General features: G+C 42.4%; 1 protein-coding gene across 7 annotated transcripts in view; it reads right to left on the bottom strand.

Moving 5' to 3' along the window:
• The window catches only part of LOC139226496 (general transcription factor II-I-like), a 208328-nt gene that overhangs the window by 31178 nt on the left and 160853 nt on the right, over positions 1–16297 (bottom strand). For all 7 annotated transcript variants that reach the window (XM_070857315.1, XM_070857313.1, XM_070857316.1 and 4 more), the window contains 6 exons: positions 13424–13495; positions 13130–13313; positions 12873–12931; positions 12337–12411; positions 11943–12023; positions 1772–1882 (listed from right to left, as the gene is read on the bottom strand). In XM_070857315.1, coding sequence (XP_070713416.1) covers positions 1772–1882; positions 11943–12023; positions 12337–12411; positions 12873–12931; positions 13130–13313; positions 13424–13495 — 582 coding nt within the window. The remainder of the gene's footprint in view (positions 1–1771; positions 1883–11942; positions 12024–12336; positions 12412–12872; positions 12932–13129; positions 13314–13423; positions 13496–16297) is intronic.

The following is a 16297-nucleotide window of genomic DNA, read 5'->3' as shown; positions in this document are numbered from 1 at the left end:
CCTTCATCTTAAAAACTCGGCCCAAGAAGGTTGTGGGCCGGCTGGTGCGAGAGGCCAATCGGCCTGGGCTAGGGGCGGGCAGGAGAACTGATAGAAATCATCCAGACAGGAGCACTATCAGTTCTCCTGCCCGCCCCTAGCCCAGGCTGAGTGGCCTCCCGGTGTCATTTTGAAGATTAAAGTGATTAAAGCTTCAAATCAAATGGAACTAAGCAGTCCGTGCAATTGCCACTCCATACCCCTACTCACAACATTTGGCCGGCATCGGGTCCCACACAGCGGCTGCAGCAAGACACGGAGAGGCTGGGTCGAGGAGCTACACGGATACTCCACTGCGCATGTGCAGATGTCCTGGCACTGTTTTCGGCGCAGGATGCTGGCTCCATCTCTGACTCGACTGGCCACGCTGCATAACCACAGGGAGGAGGCTGGACAGCGGCCAAAGTGGGAAAGAAATTCTTCAGCACACTTCTGAATGGAGAAAAACGGCACCTCTCCGGTAAGTGCGCTGAAAAATGGACTGGGCCAAAATTGAGCCCTTAGGTTCTGGGAATTCTACCCACTTACAATTAGGGCCACGGTTTATCATTATCGAATAAGCAAAATTGAGTTTTTTTTTTATTACTCGGGATTTCACGATTTTGAATTGGTTTGTGGATCAAGTTCCATGATTTTATCCATTTCCCCATGAAAACCACTAATCAGTGACCTTGATTTTGGCATTCTTCATGCAGCAATAATAGGCATTGGTTGCATTGCAGACTTCTTCTCGCACAAGTTTTAGACTAGTTTACTTGGTGCAGTTAAGTCAGCTATTCTGCCATATGAATATTACATGCTTCAAGATCAGGACTGTTTGCAAGCAGAGCAGGTGGTACAGAGTACCTTGTCTGTCAAGAGTTTGCACTGGATCATGATTTAATTAGTTAACTCTGTTCACTGGCACAATGTGGTTGCTACGGCATCAATATTAGCACAGAACTTTCCATAGAACATAGGAGAAAAGGTGGCATCGGGTAAGAGTTCAATAAGCACCTGTGGTTAGGATTCAACCAAGTATATTTTGTTACATATTTTGCTAACATACAGAAGAAAGATAATTCTGTGGCAGTCATAAACAAAATCCAATAAAAGACAATATCTAACTTTCACTGGGATAACCACTAGGCTTGTAAAGTTTAATTAATGCTCTTTAATTGGATACAGCGACAATGACTTCAAATTACAGTCTTATACCATATATTAACATGATACATCAAGTATAACCACAGGATGCTAGTTCCGGAATACAGTATTTAAACAAATATTTTCAGCACAAAGACGGTCAAGTATTTTGATATATACACAACAAAAAGAGCAGAAAAATTTCAATGTTCCCTATCATATTAGATGGGGGTTAATTCAAACATTATATTTTGTGGGATATTGGTTATGTGGGACAGCTGACACTTCAATGGTAGAGTGGGACAGCTGACACTTCAATGATTCAACTGACACACCCTGTTGCGCAACTCTTTTTGTGTGTCCAACCAGGCAGATAGAAGCATAGAAGGAGGCCATTTCGGCCCATCGTGATCACAGGATCATTTTCACTGTCCAAGACCATGTATCACATTATTTTTATAATAAATTTTGTTTGCTTTCACTACCCCAAATCCACTATTTAAAACTAACAAGAGTCTCAATAATCCATAACTACAATTGCTATCATATATCCACATGATTCCAAAGTACTTGAATGGCATATCATCTGTTTAACTACTTTTCTTACCAAAAGAGAATTCCCTGCCTCTTGGTTTGAATGTAGCATTTGCGGCAACATTTGAACCATTTGCTTGCGTGTTATTTCCGACTGCCTTGACAGGTGGCGTTTCATCAGAAGCTGTCAATAAAAACATAGGATGATTCAGTTCTGCCCGTGTAGTTGCTATGAAATGGTCGTTAGCGTGCATGTTCTCCAACAACCAGTCTTCAAAAATTTTTAGAACATTAAGTCTGTCGCTTTCTAAAAGTTGAACTGTGAATCAGCAACCTGTTCATTTTTTTTTAAATGCTAGATTACCTACTGTACATTGACCAACCAGGTGTCTGACACATGCAGAAACCAATCAGCAAGCAGAAGAGTTTCTAATCCTTATAGAAAAGTTTCTGTGCAGGGGCACACCCCATTTACCCAAATCCGAAGAATTTAGAGGCAGATTTCCAAGATATAGCTTTAGGAAATCCCAAGTGTGCACAATTCAACTGCTAGAGCTTAACCAGCTAAATCCATGCAGCATGCAAACAAAAACCACCAGTAGGATGCCAGCTGTTTGCAAGTTGGGCAATAGCTTCCAAGCTTATCAGAACTGACGGTGAAGAATCCCACCCCAAACTAACAGGTCTACTCTTCCAGGCCCCACTAATGAGCCACTCAATAATCAAGACTGCCCTGGAGCACAGCAAACTTGCCTTGTCCAGGTATTCAATTACTAAATTTGCCTTGCCACGTTAGATTCTGCCAGAGTTAACCTTTCATCAGTAGATATGCCATCTTGTAGCCAACTCTGCCCCAAAGAGAACCCCATATACTGCTTCTCAGGGAGAGCAGGTTATTAGTTTATCTGTGAACAACTGACAAGCATGGATTGTAGGCATCATAAGAATTAGGAGCAGGAGTAGGCCATTTGGCCCCTCGAGCCTACTCCGCCATTCAATATCATGGCTGATCTACTATATCAACTCCACTTTCCTACACTGTCCTCACATCCCATGATCCCCTTACTATTCAAAAATCTATCGATCTCTGTGTCTTGAATATACTCAAAGACTGAGCCTCCACAGTGCTCTGGGATAGAGTATTCCACAGGTTAACAACTCTGAGTGAAGAAGTTTCTCCTCATCCCAGTCCTAAATGGCCGACCCCTTATTCTGAGCCTGTAACCCCTGGTTGTAGACTCTCCAGCCAGAGGAAACATCCTACCTGCATCTATCCTATCTAGCCCTGTAAGAATTTTGTATGTTTAAATTAGATGACCCCTCATTCTTCTAAATTCTAGAGAATATAGGCCTAGTCTGCTCAATCTCTCCTCATAGGACAATACTCCCATCACAGGAATCAGTCTGGTAAACCTTCGTTGCACTTCCTCTATGGCAAGTATATCCTTCCTTAGGTAAGGAGACCAAAACTGTACACAATACTCCAGGTGCAGTCTCACCAGGGCCCTGTATAATTGCAATAAGATGTATTTACTCTTACACCTACACTCAAATCTTCTTGTAATAAAGGCCAACATGCCGTTTGCTTTCTTAATTGCTTGCTATTCCTGCATGTTAACTTTCAGTGATTCATGTACAAGGACACCCAGGTCACTCTGAACATCAACACTTCCCAATCTCTTCACCATTTAAAAAATACTCTGCTTTTCTATTTTTCCTACCAAAGTGGACATTTCGGCACATTATTTTCCATTTGCCATGTTCTTGCCCATTCACTTAGGCTCTGTATATCCCTTTAAAGCCTCTTTGCATCTTCCTCACAACTTACATTCCCACCTAGCTTTGTATCATCAGCAAACTTGGATATATTACATTTGGTCCTCTCATCCAAATCATTGATGTAAATTAGATTGTGAATATCTGAGGTCCAAGCACCAATCCTTGCGGCACCCCACTAGTTACAGCCTGCCAACCCAAAAATGACCAGTTTATTCCTACTCTCTGTTTTCTGTCCGTTAACCAAGCCTCAATCCATGCTAGTATACTTGCTCCAATTCCATGAGCCCTAATTTTGTTCAATAACTTTGTGTGGCACCTTATCGAATGCCTTCTGAAAATCCAAATACATTACATTCACTGGTTTCCCCGCTAGTTACAACCTCAAAAAATTCTAACAATTTGTCAAACATGATTTCCCTTTCATAAATCCATGTTGACTCTGCCCAATCCTATTATTATTTTCTAAGTGCTCTTTACCACGTCCTTAATAATAGATTTGAACATTTTCCCCATGACTGATGTCAGGCTAACTGTAGTTCCCCCTTTCTCTCCCTCCTTTCTTAAATAGCAGGGTTACATTAGCTACCTTCCAATCTGCAGGTACCATTTTAGAATCTATGGGATTTTGGAAGATGCCATAGGAGCAGCCAGCGGGAGTTTGAGGAGCGGCCCAGAAAAGGGCACGACCGTTGGGGAATGGCCACAGGAGCAGCCAGCGAGAGTTCGAGGAGCCAGCTGGTGCAGGGGCAGGGGCAGAAGGTAAACAAAGTAGTAAAAAGAAATCGAAGTGGGTAAGTGATTGGCAGGTGGATTGGTGAGTATTTGATCTTTTTCTGATCTTATCAGTAGGAAATCTTTGGTATTGTTGCCAAATTAAGTTAATCTAAGGATTAAGTCATGGCAGGAGAGCCCAGACCCGTGGCATGCTCCTCCTGTGCTATGTGGGAAATTAGGGACGCTTCCAGTGTCCCGGACTACTATGTGTGCAGGAAGTATGTCCAGCTGCAGCTCCTGACAGACTGCATTGTGGCACTGGAGCTGCGCATGGATTCATTCTGGAGCATCCGCGATGCTGAGGATGTGGTGAATAGCACGTTTAGTGAGTTGGTCACACCACAGGCAAAGGTTACACAGCCAGATAGGGAATAGGTGACCATCAAGAAGAACAAGGGAAGGAAGTTAGTGCAGGGGTCCCCTGCGGTCACCTCCCTCCAAAATAGATATACCATTTTAGATACTGTTGGGGGAGGTGGCTCATCAGCGGAAGGCAACAGCAGCCAAGTCCATGGCACCAGGGGTGGCTCTGCTGCACAGGAGGGCAGGAAAAAGAGTGGGAGAGCTATAGTGATAGGGGATTCTATTGTAAGGGGAACAGATAGGCGTTTCTGCGGCCGCAAACGAGACTCCAGGATAGTATATGTTGCCTCCCTGGTGCAAGGGTCAAGGATGTCTTGGAGCGGCTGCAGCGCATTCTGGAGGGGGAGGGGGAACAGCCAGCTGTAGGGGTGCATATAGGTAAAAAACAGGATGAGGTCCTACAAGCTGAATTTAGGGAGCTAGGAGTTAAAATTAAAAAGTAGGACCTCAAAGATAGTAATCTCAAGATTGCTACCAGTGCCACGTGCTAGTCATAGTAGGAATTGCAGGATAGTTCAGATGAACATGTGGCTTGAGGAACGGTGCAAGCAGGAGGGATTCAAATTCTTGGGGCATTGGAACCGGTTCTGGGGGAGGTGGGACCAATACAAACCGGACGGTCGACACCTGGGCAGGACCGGAACCTACGTCCTGGGCGGAGTGTTTGCTAGTGCTGTTGGAGGTGAGGTTAAACTAATATGGCAGGGGGGTGGAAATCTATGCAGGGAGGCAGAGGGAAGTAAAAAGGGGGCAGAAGCAAAAGGTAGGAAGGAAAAAAGCAAGAGTGGAGGGCAGAGAAATCAAGGGCAAAAATCAAAAAGGGCCACATTACAACATAACTCGAAAAGGACAAAGTGTTAAAAAAACAAGCCTGAAGGCTCTGAGTCTCAATGCGAGGAAAATTCGTAATAAGGTGGACGAATTAACTGCGCAGATAACTGTTAACGGATATGATGTAATTGGGATCATGGAGACATGGCTCCAGGGTAACCAAGACTGGGAACTCAACATCCAGGGGTATTCAATATTCAAGGAGGAGAGACAGGAGGAAAAAGGAGGTGGGGTAGCGTTAATGGTTAAAGAGGAGGTTAATGCAATAGTAAGGAAGGACATCAGCTTGGATGATGTGGAATCTATATGGGTAGAGCTGCGAAACACCAAAGGGCAGAAAACGTTAGTGGGAGTTGTGTACAGACCACCAAACAGTAGTAGGGAGGTTGGGAATGGCATCAAACAGGAAATTAGGGACGCGTGCAATAAGGGTACAGCAGTTATCATGGGTGACTTTAACCTACATATTGATTGGGCTAACCAAACTGGTAGCAATACTGTGGAGGAGAATTTTCTGGAGTGTATAAGGGATGGTTTTCTAGACCAATATGTCGAGGAACCAACTAGAGAGCAGGCCATCCTAGACTGGGTCTTGTGTAACGAGAGGAGGAGGATTAATTAGCAATCTGGTCGTGCGTGGCCCCTTGGGGAAGAGTGACCATAATATGGTAGAATTCTTCATTAAGATGGAGAGTGACACAGTTAATTCAGAGACTAGGGTCCTGAACTTAAAGAAAGGAAACTTCAATGGTATGAGACATGATATGGCTAGGATAGACTGGCGAATGATACTTAAAGGGTTGACGGTGGATAGGCAATGGCAGACATTTAAAGATCACATGGATGAATTACAACTATTGTACATCCCTGTTAGGCGTAAAAGTAAATCAGGAAAGGTGGCTCAACCGTGGCTAACAAGGGAAATTACGGATAGTGTTAAATCCAAGGAAGAGGCATATAAATTGGCCAGAAAAAGCAGCAAACCTGAGGACTGGGAGAAATTTAGAATTCAGCAGAGGAGGACTAAGGGTTTAATTAGGAGGGGGAAAATATAGTACGAGAGTAAGCTTGCAGGGAATATAAAAACTGACTGCAAAAGTTTCTATAGATATGTGAAGAGAAAAAGATTAGTGAAGACTAATGTACCCTTGCAGTCAGAATCAGGTGAATTCATAATGGGGAACAAGGAAATGGCAGACCAATTGAACAAATACTTTGGTTCTGTCTTCACTAAGGAAGAGACGAATAACCTCCCGAAAATACTAGGGGACAGAGGGTCTAGCGAGAAGGAGGAACTGAGGGAAATCCTTATTAGTCAGGAAATGGTGTTAGGGAAACTGATGGGACTGAAGGCCGATAAATCCCCAGGGCCTGATGGTCTGCATCCCAGAATACGTAAGGAATTGGCCCTAGAAATAGTAGATGCATTGGTGGTCATTTTCCAAAATTCCATGGACTCTGGATCAGTACCTATGGATTGGAGGGTAGCTAATGTAACCCCACTTTTTAAAAAAGGGGGGGAGAGAATTATAGACCAGTTAGCCTGACATCGGTAGTGGGGAAAATGTTGGAATCAATTATTAAAGATGTAATAGCAGCGCATTTGGAAAGCAGTGATAGGATCGGTCCAAGTCAGCATGGACTTATGAAAGGGAAATCATGCTCGGCAAATCTTCTAGTTTTTTTGAGGATGTAACTAGTAGAGTGGACAAGGGAGAACCAGTGGATGTGGTGTATTTAGACTTTCAAAAGGCTTTTTTGACAAGGCCCCACACAAGAGATTAGTGTGCAAAATTAAGGCACATGGTATTGGGGGTTATGTATTGACATGGATAGAGAACTGGTTGGCAGACAGGAAGCAAAGATTGGGAATAAATGGGTCCATTTCAGAATTGCAGGCAGTGACTAGTGGGGTGCCGCATGGTTCAGTGCTGGGACCCCAGCTATTTACAATATACATTAATGATTTAGATGCAAGAATTGAATGTAATATCTCCAAGTTTGCAGATGACACTAAGCTGCGTGGCAGTGTGAGATGTGAGGAGGATGCTAAGAGGCTGCAGGGTGACTTGGACAGGTTAGGTGAGTGGGCAAATGCATGGCAGATGCAGTATAATGTGCATAAATGTGAGGTTATCCACTTTGGTGGCAAAATCAGGAAGGCAGATTATCTGAATGGTGACAGATTAGTAAAAGGGGAGGTGCAACGAGACCTAGGTGTCATGGTCCATCAGTCACTGAAGGTAGGCATGCAAGTACAGCAGGCAGTAAAGAAAGCAAATGGCATGCTGGCCTTCATAGCAAGGAGGTCTTACTGCAGTTGTACAGGGCCTTGGTGAGCCCATAACTTGAGTATTTGCTTGCAGTTTTGGTCTCCTAATCTGAGGAAGGACATTCTTGCTATTGAGGGAGTGCAGCGAAGGTTCACCAGACTAATTCCCAGGATGTCAGGACTGACATATGAAGACAGACTGGATCGGCTAGGCTTATACTCACTGGAATTTAAGAATGAAGGGGGGATCTCATAGAAACATATAAAATTATGACTGGACTGGACAGGTTAGATGCAGGAAGAATGTTCCCGATGTTGGGGAAGTCCAAAACCAGGGGTCACAGTCTAAGGATAAGGGGTAAGCCATATAGAACCAAGATGAGGAGAAACTTTTTCACCCAGAGAGTGGTGAACCTGTGGAACTCTCTACCACAGAAAGTTGTTGAGTCTAGTTCGTTGGATATATTCAAGAGGGAGTTAGATGTGGCCCTTCCGGCTAAGGGGATCGGGGGTATGGAGAGAAGGCAGGATTGGGGTACTGAAGTTGCATGATCAGCCATGATCATATTGAATGGTGGTGCAGGCTCGAAGGGCCTGCTCCTGCACCGATTTTCTATGTTTCTAAGTCATCCAGTCTAATCCCAATTACCAGCTCTAGGTCCGTAACCCTGCAGGTTGCTGCACTTTAAGTGCCCATCCAACCATCTCTTAACAGTGGTGAAGGTTTCTGGATACACCACTCTTCCAGGCAGCGAGTTCTAGATCCCCACAACCCTCTGCGTAAAGAAGCCCCCCCTCAAATCCCCTCTGAACCTTCCACCAATCACCTTAAAACTATGCCCCTCGTAATAGACCTCTCCACCAATGGAAATAGACCCTTACTATCCACTACCATATTAGCCCCTCAATATTTTGTACACCTCGATGAGGTCTCCTCTCAACCTTCTCTGTTCCAATAAGAACAAACCCAACCTATCCAATCTGTCCTCATAACGAAGATTCTCCATTCCAGGCAGCATCCTAGTAAATCTCCTCTGCACCCTCTCTAGTGCAATCATGTCCTTCTTATAATACGGCGACCAGAACTGCATGCAGTACTCCAGCTGTGGCCTAACCAAAGTATTATACAATTTAAGCATAACCTCCCTGCTCTTATGCCTCGACCAATAAAGGCAAGCATTCTGTATGCCTTCTTAACCACCTGGCCTGCTACTTTCAGGGATCTGTGAACAAGCACTCCAAGTCCCTTTGTTCATCTATACTATGAAGTGGCCTACCGCTTAATGTGTATAACCCTTTCCTTATTAGCATGACCTCACACTTCTCTGAATTAAATTCCATTTGCCACTGCTCTGCCCACCTGACCAGTAGATTGATATCCTCCTGAAGCCCATGACTTCCCTCTTCATTATTAACCACTCAACCAATTTTAGTGTCGTCTGCAAACTTCCTAATCATACTCCCTATATTCAAATCTAAATCATTGATATATACCACAAAAAGCAAGGGACCCAGTACGGAGCCCTGCAGAACTCCACTGGAAACATCCTTCCAGTCAAAAAAACATCCTACCACCAAGCCAATTTTGGACCCAACTTGCCACTTTGCCCTGTATCCCATCGGCTTTCACCTTCATGACTAGTCTACCACGTGGGACCTTGTCAAAAGCCTTGCTAAAGTCCATATATACTACATCGTACGCACTACCCTCATCGACCCTTAGTTACTTCCTCAAAAAATTCAATCAGGTTAGTCAAACACGATCTTCCCTTAACAAATCTGTGCTGACTGTCCCAAATTAATCCTTGCTTTTCCAAATGCAGATTTATCCTGTCTTTCATGATTTTTTCCAATAATTTTCCCATCACTGAGGTTAGGCTGACAGGACTAATTATTCGGCCTATCCCTTTTTCCCTTCTTAAACAAGGGTACCACATTAGCAGTCCTCCAATCCTCCGGCACCGTGCCCAGATCCAGTGAGGACTGGAAAATGATGGTCAAGGCCTCTGCTATTTCCTCTTTTACTTCACTCAACAGCCTGGGATGCATTTCATCCGGGCCTGGGGACTGATCTACTTTCAAAGCTGCTAAACCCCTTAATATTTCCTCTCTCTCTATTTTTATTTCATCCAGAATATCATACCCCTCCTCGACAGCAGTATCTGCAATACCCCTTTCCTTTGTGAAATTAGATGCAAAGTATTCATTAAGAATTCTACCAACATCTTCCGCCTCCACACAAAGATTACTCTCATGGTCTCTAATAGGCCCTACCCTTTCTTTAGTTACCCTCTTACTCATATTTATAGAACCATCTTAAGGTTTTCCTTAATTTTACTGGCCAAGAATTTCTCATGCTCTCTCTTAGCATTCCTAATATCCTTTTTAATTTTGCCTCTTAACTTTCTATATTCCTCTAAAGATTCTAAAGTATTTAGCCACTGGTATAGGACATAAGCATCTCTTTTTTTCTTAATCCTCCCCTGTAAATCCCTAGACATTCAGGGGGCTCTAGAATTATTTTTCCCAGCCTTTTTTTTTTAAAAAGGGCACATGTTTGGACTGAGCCTTCTGGATTTCCTCCTTGAATGCCTCCCACTGTTCCGACACTGATTTACCCACAAGTAGTGGTTTCCAGTCCACTATGGCCAAATTACTCCTTAACTTAGCAAAATTAGCTTTTTCCCCCAATTCGGAATTTTTATTCCAGGCCTATTCTTGCCCTTATCCATAACCAACTTGAATCTGACTGAATTATGGTCACTGGCATCCAAGTGCTCCCCCACTAATACCCCTTCAACCTGCGCAGCTTCATTCCCCAAAACTAAATCCAAGACCGCACCCTCTCGTGTTGGGCTTGCTACATACTGACTAAAAAAGTTCTATGCGCTATAAATTCATCTATTTTGTTGCGAATGCTTTGCGCATTCAGATATAGTGCCTTTAGCTTTGACTTTTTTCTATTTTCCCTAAGCCAGTGATGCCCTATTACGTTTGTTACTCTCTGACCCTTCCTGAACCGCTATTATTTTTACCCAAAACTCTGCTCTGATCTACAACCTTGAGCCTCACAAATAGTACGGTAAACAGAAAATCTGTAGTAAAAGGGAATCCTCCTGTCCACAGCATAGACACACATCATACTCTTATCAAATGGCAGCTGCACTAGTTGGAGGAGAAATTCAAGCAGCAATTGCTTTCCTTTCTGCAACCCGAAACACTACATATACAAGAATGTATCAGATCTGCCCTTCAGGTAATCCTTTCCAAAAAATATCCCAAGTCTCAGAGACCCTCATTAGCTATACAGCAACAACTGCCTCCAATATGGTGGAAGGGCCTATGCATGAGAGCATCAATGTGCCAAACATCCAATGTCAATGCTATGCAACACATTTACTCATCACTAACTGCTTAATCAAGGAACTTATACAAGGGACTCGCGAAAATGACTTGCCTACTGTCAGACTGACTGCCCCCTCCAAGGTGCCCATGCAACAAGTTGTCAGGTTGGGTCCTCTCTCCCTGCAACTGTAATTGACTTTCTCGTCCTTTGAAAGTAGTCCAACTGTCATATGCAAATGAATGGTTTCTAAATCAACATTTTTACCTCACTTCATTCCAGTGTAGCCAGTGGCTCGGTTGGTAGCACCCTTGACTCGGAGTCAGAAGGTTATGGGTTCAAGTCCCACTCCAGAGACTTGAGCAAAAAAATCTAGGCTGACACTCCAGTGGCACACTGTTGACGTTAAACCGAGGCCCCATCTGCTCTCAGGTGCACATTAAAAATCCCATGGCACTACTGCAAAGAAGAGCAGGGGAGTTATCCCCCAATGTCCTGGCCAATATTTATCCCTCAATCAATATACCAAAAAGTGAATCTTGTCATTGTCACATTGCTGTTTGTGGGAGCTGGCTATGTGCAAATTAGCTGCCTACATTACAACAGTGATTAAATCTTTCTTTTATTTCATGACTGATCTTGGATGTATATTTCAGTTCTAAGTCAAAACTCCTAGCATCTGCTTATCATTTCCATCTGTGAACACTGATCACAATGACTGAATAGTGAAACAACCATATGAAGGCAGCATCTTTAAAACCCTTCCAAATAAAAAAAATGAAGATGAAGTTGTATCGCATTTGAAGGTCAAACCCGGAAAATCCTTTCAATCTATAAAGCCAGAAGGAATAAAAGTTCCACGCTGTACGAACAGAAAAATACCTTCTATGATAACTTCTATCTCTGGGCTGCTTGGGGTCGTCAATACTTGCGGCGTCTTCTCTGGTGCAGAATTGGTGGAGTCTAATAAACGACAGAAACAGAAATATTAGAAAATCAATTATGGGAAATTAAATATTTCAGGAGCGGTATTTTAACATTGAAGGTATACACTGGTGTTTCCTTTTAGCTCTAAATGCTGTACATCTCTTAATTACCTTAGTTTTACAACAGCTTGTGTATGATAAAGAATTAAGAGGGTGAATTAAAAAAAACACATTAGGAATGCACTTTTGAGCACAAATTACAAATGGTCTAATCCCAAAACAACATTTCCACATGCAACTAATTCAAGTAGATTAGATAATGTAGTATGTTAGGAATATGATCCTTTCACCTTTGACAGTTCGGGTCAAATTCGGCTCAGCTGGACGGATTACACGTCTCCTCCCTCTGTTGGTGGCTGGGGTTCCTAAATGAAATTAGTTTAAACAGTCTAATTCCAATTTCAAGTGAAATGAGTCCACAGCACATAAAATGCCTTTAAAATTTACTCCAGAGCATAAGGAAATATATTAAGAGTATAAAACAATATTTCATTGACCATAGACAATACCACACCCGTTCTCATAAAATTGACTATTTTCATTATAATAGATCAACTCCAATACTAGTAGTTTGCTATAGCAATGGCAGAAAAATAAACTAGGTCAAGAATGAATAGGATGAGAAAAAAAATCTAGTGTAGATTGCATTAACAAAAATTCTATACTGAGCAAATAAATGATTATAAATTGCTCTTAACTTCACAGTGCAACATGGGATATAAATTCCCCATTTCTTTGCTATAAGCATTTATGAAAACTAAGTAACAACTTCCTGTTCTTGTAGCCCTAGAATTCATTATTTGTACAAAGATATCCAGATCCTTACCATCAGTGCTTTTTGCTTTTTTCAATCCATCAGGGAGGTGAGGGTCCACAAGTTCCGGCCTAGTTGATATGCATTAAAATCAGTATTACCAGTAGTTACAAAAACTCCGCATTACAAACATTATCTGTATTTACATAGTGCCTTTAAAGTAGAACACCACTCCAAGCCACTTTTCAGAAGTGTAATCAAACAAATTGAGACCACAGCAAAGGAGATCGTAGGAAAGGGTGACTAAAAGCTTTAAATTCAGGTCTTACTTTTTCACAATAAATTTAACTTTTGCACTCCCTCGAATGATCCTTTCCAGTCTCGGTATTCCAAACCATGTAGGGCTTCTGAAAGGAATTCCATCTGGTAACCCTTCTACATAGAGATGCTGTGGATTGGACTCAAATAATGGATATGGCACCTTCACTGGTTGCGGAAGGTTCAGAGCTTCAGCTGCAGGCAATAGTATTTTGTTAGACTTGAGTAAACTATTGTGCCAAACAAAGAGCTTTGCAATCTTAATTTCAAAAACCAACACTACAAAAAAAGAGAAAGCAACTTACCAAATTTTGTATTAAATATCTCCTCAACCTGTTTTCTAAGTTTGGTAATTCTGATATTCCAATCTTCTTTCCCTGAAACAATTTAGCATGGCATATAAACTTTTTTTTGCCCACTCTTAAATGCTTTCAGCTACCTATAAAATTATTGAAAACATCACTAATTTTAAAACTACAACTACACAGGTGCATTTAATGTTAACATACATCACCCTCCACAAAGCCAAACATCTTCGGATTGGTATTCACAACAGCTAATAACTCATAACAACAGACATTGTCCTTTTACAGAGTGTACATAGTTATAACAATTACAGCTGTGCTATTGAGTGCATCAAAGGGGCCAAATAATGTTTGGTCTAATACTGATTAAATCTCAGGGCGCATTTTAGTAATCAACTATCGCCGGAGTTAATACTACGAGACTTGGAGCTGATTAAACACATTCGATGGTTAATTGTTAGTATTAGTAGATAAGTAATTTTTTTTTTTATTTTTTTTTAAAGGAAGTGGCAAACATGTACTTTATTAACACAAGCAATCTGACAACTTGAGACTCTGTCCAATACTTAAGAAAATTTCTATAAAGTGCTTAGCAATGAGAGACAGCAACAAGTAGTAAAGCACCGCATGCCAAGTTTTGCTTCATGAGTTTTACCATCCACAACAGAAACAAAATCTACATCTAAACATTTTCTATATCGAACAAAACCTCAAAAGCATAATTCTCATGGTAAATGCTCACTTTATGGTGCGTAATCCAAATGTTCAGTTAAAATTAATATCAGTCTGTCTCAATACTTTGAATTTTTAAATACAACCCAGTGTAGTTATGCTTCATTTGTGATTATAAGAAATTTGTGCAGTCTATTATATTAATGTATGTGGATTTGAAAGATCATGAACTCCCCAGCTATCAGCAACAGCTATTCGTAGTGCCTGAAAGCTTCTTCAATGAGAAGACTGAACTTTAGATGCTGGATTAAATATTATGGATGATATGAACTCAATGTACTTAAACTTCTCAATGGATGCATTCAGTTGGGAAATCTGACCAAAATAGATCAGAAAAGTCCACGCATTTCATTTATTACTTTCCAGCTCAACATTTACTACCTGCTTCTGTCATATCAACTCTCTAACATGACCAAACTACAGATTTAAAAAAATGCTGTATTCTATTTTTAGGCTGCAAACTATATGCAATAGTTTTTTGATACACATCTAGAGTGTCATTTTTGAGTTAGTTATACATTTTTCAAAAACTTAAACACAAAGGATTGCTTCTTTCAAATAAGCAGCTCATTTATTTATACTTCATTTCAGAAATGGAGTAATTTTTTTTATGTATGTGTGCTTTCACTATACAAGTACGCAATAATGTGACAAAGAGGGTCAAAATTCTAATTCATGAAAACCAGTAAAAAAATAACTATCTGGTTCTTCAACAACATAACAACAGGAAAAGGTAGAAAGATAATTACTCGATGGCAAGTTTATGAAAATTGCATCAGAGTACACAAGTTATGTTATTTAACATTCCTCACTCGGTATCCACAAGTGACTTCAATTAAAAAAATACTCAATATTCCTCAAAGCGATCTTTGTTGATATAAGAAGAATGCCCTTTGGAAGCATAACATAACATACATAATTACTACACCCTTTATCTAATCTTGTAATGTCTTATGTGCGTATGAAAAGAGGACACCACGCGCGTTACCCCAGTGATGCCTACATCCTGTATCATCCTGTTATGGGGTCACAAATGTACCACCTTTCATATTTCCAAAGCCAATTTAATGGGCCCAAGTTTCCACATGATTTGCGCCTGATTTTTAGGAGCAACTGGTGGAGAACGGACTATCTTAGAAATCGCAATTCTCCACATTTTTTTTTCTGCAGTTCGAGTCAGGTAGAACAGTTCCACTTTGGAACAGAATTTTTTCTTCAAAAGGGGGCGTGTCCAGCCACTGACGCCTGATTTCAAAGTTTCCACAGTGAAAACGTACTCCAAACTAACTTAGAATGGAGCAAGTGAAGATTTTTGTAGAATTGAAAAAACCTGTTCTACACATTAAAAAATCAGGCGCAGGTTACAAATTAGGCGTCCAGAACGAGGTGGGGGGGGAGGGGGAGGGAAGGGAAGTCATTAAATTCTATAATAAATCCTTATTTATACATACAAATATTATACAAATAAATCCAACCTGAATAAACATTTATAAGCAAAGAAAAGATTAAATAAACCATCTTCCTACCTGTGTGAAAGTGCTTCAGGCAGGCCTTTCGGGACCGAAGGCTGAACGGGTCGGCCCGAGACTTCGGGCAGGGCCCGTCCCCAGCACCAGATTTACAGGTAGGTGGCGTTGGGTCGGGTGGAGGGAGGGAGGGAGGGAGGGAGGGGGGAAAAAGAGGTCAGGTCGGATCCAGTCCGGGGGCGGGGGGAAGCGGGAGTCGAGTTAGGTCGGCTCCAGTCGGGGGGGGGGGGGGAAGCGGGAGTCGGGTCGGGTCCGGGGGGGGGGGGGGGGGGGAAGAGCGGGAGTCGAATCGGGTTGGGAGGAAGCAGGAGCTGGGCGTGGGAGGAGCCTTATTCACGCAGCCCCAGTGAGGCCATTCGGCCAGGGCTAGGGGCTGCGTGCTTCGGGCCCCTCCCACAGTTTCGGGCGCCTGTAGCTACTGCACTTGCGTGCCCACTGTAGCGCATGTACAGAGGTCCCGGCACGGTTTTCAGCGCAGGGACCTGGCTCCGCCCCCCCACAGCTCGTGCTGCGCTGCGCCGAGGGCCAGAGGACCTGCAGGGAGGTGGAGAATACCGAGGATTTTTTTAGGCGCACTTTGTGGCGCGAAAAACGAGCGTCCAGGGCAGGACTGCGC

The sequence above is a fragment of the Pristiophorus japonicus genome, chromosome 16, assembly GCF_044704955.1.
Source record: "Pristiophorus japonicus isolate sPriJap1 chromosome 16, sPriJap1.hap1, whole genome shotgun sequence".
Lineage (NCBI taxonomy): Eukaryota > Metazoa > Chordata > Chondrichthyes > Pristiophoridae > Pristiophorus > Pristiophorus japonicus.
This window is presented reverse-complemented; position numbering and strand designations above follow the sequence as displayed.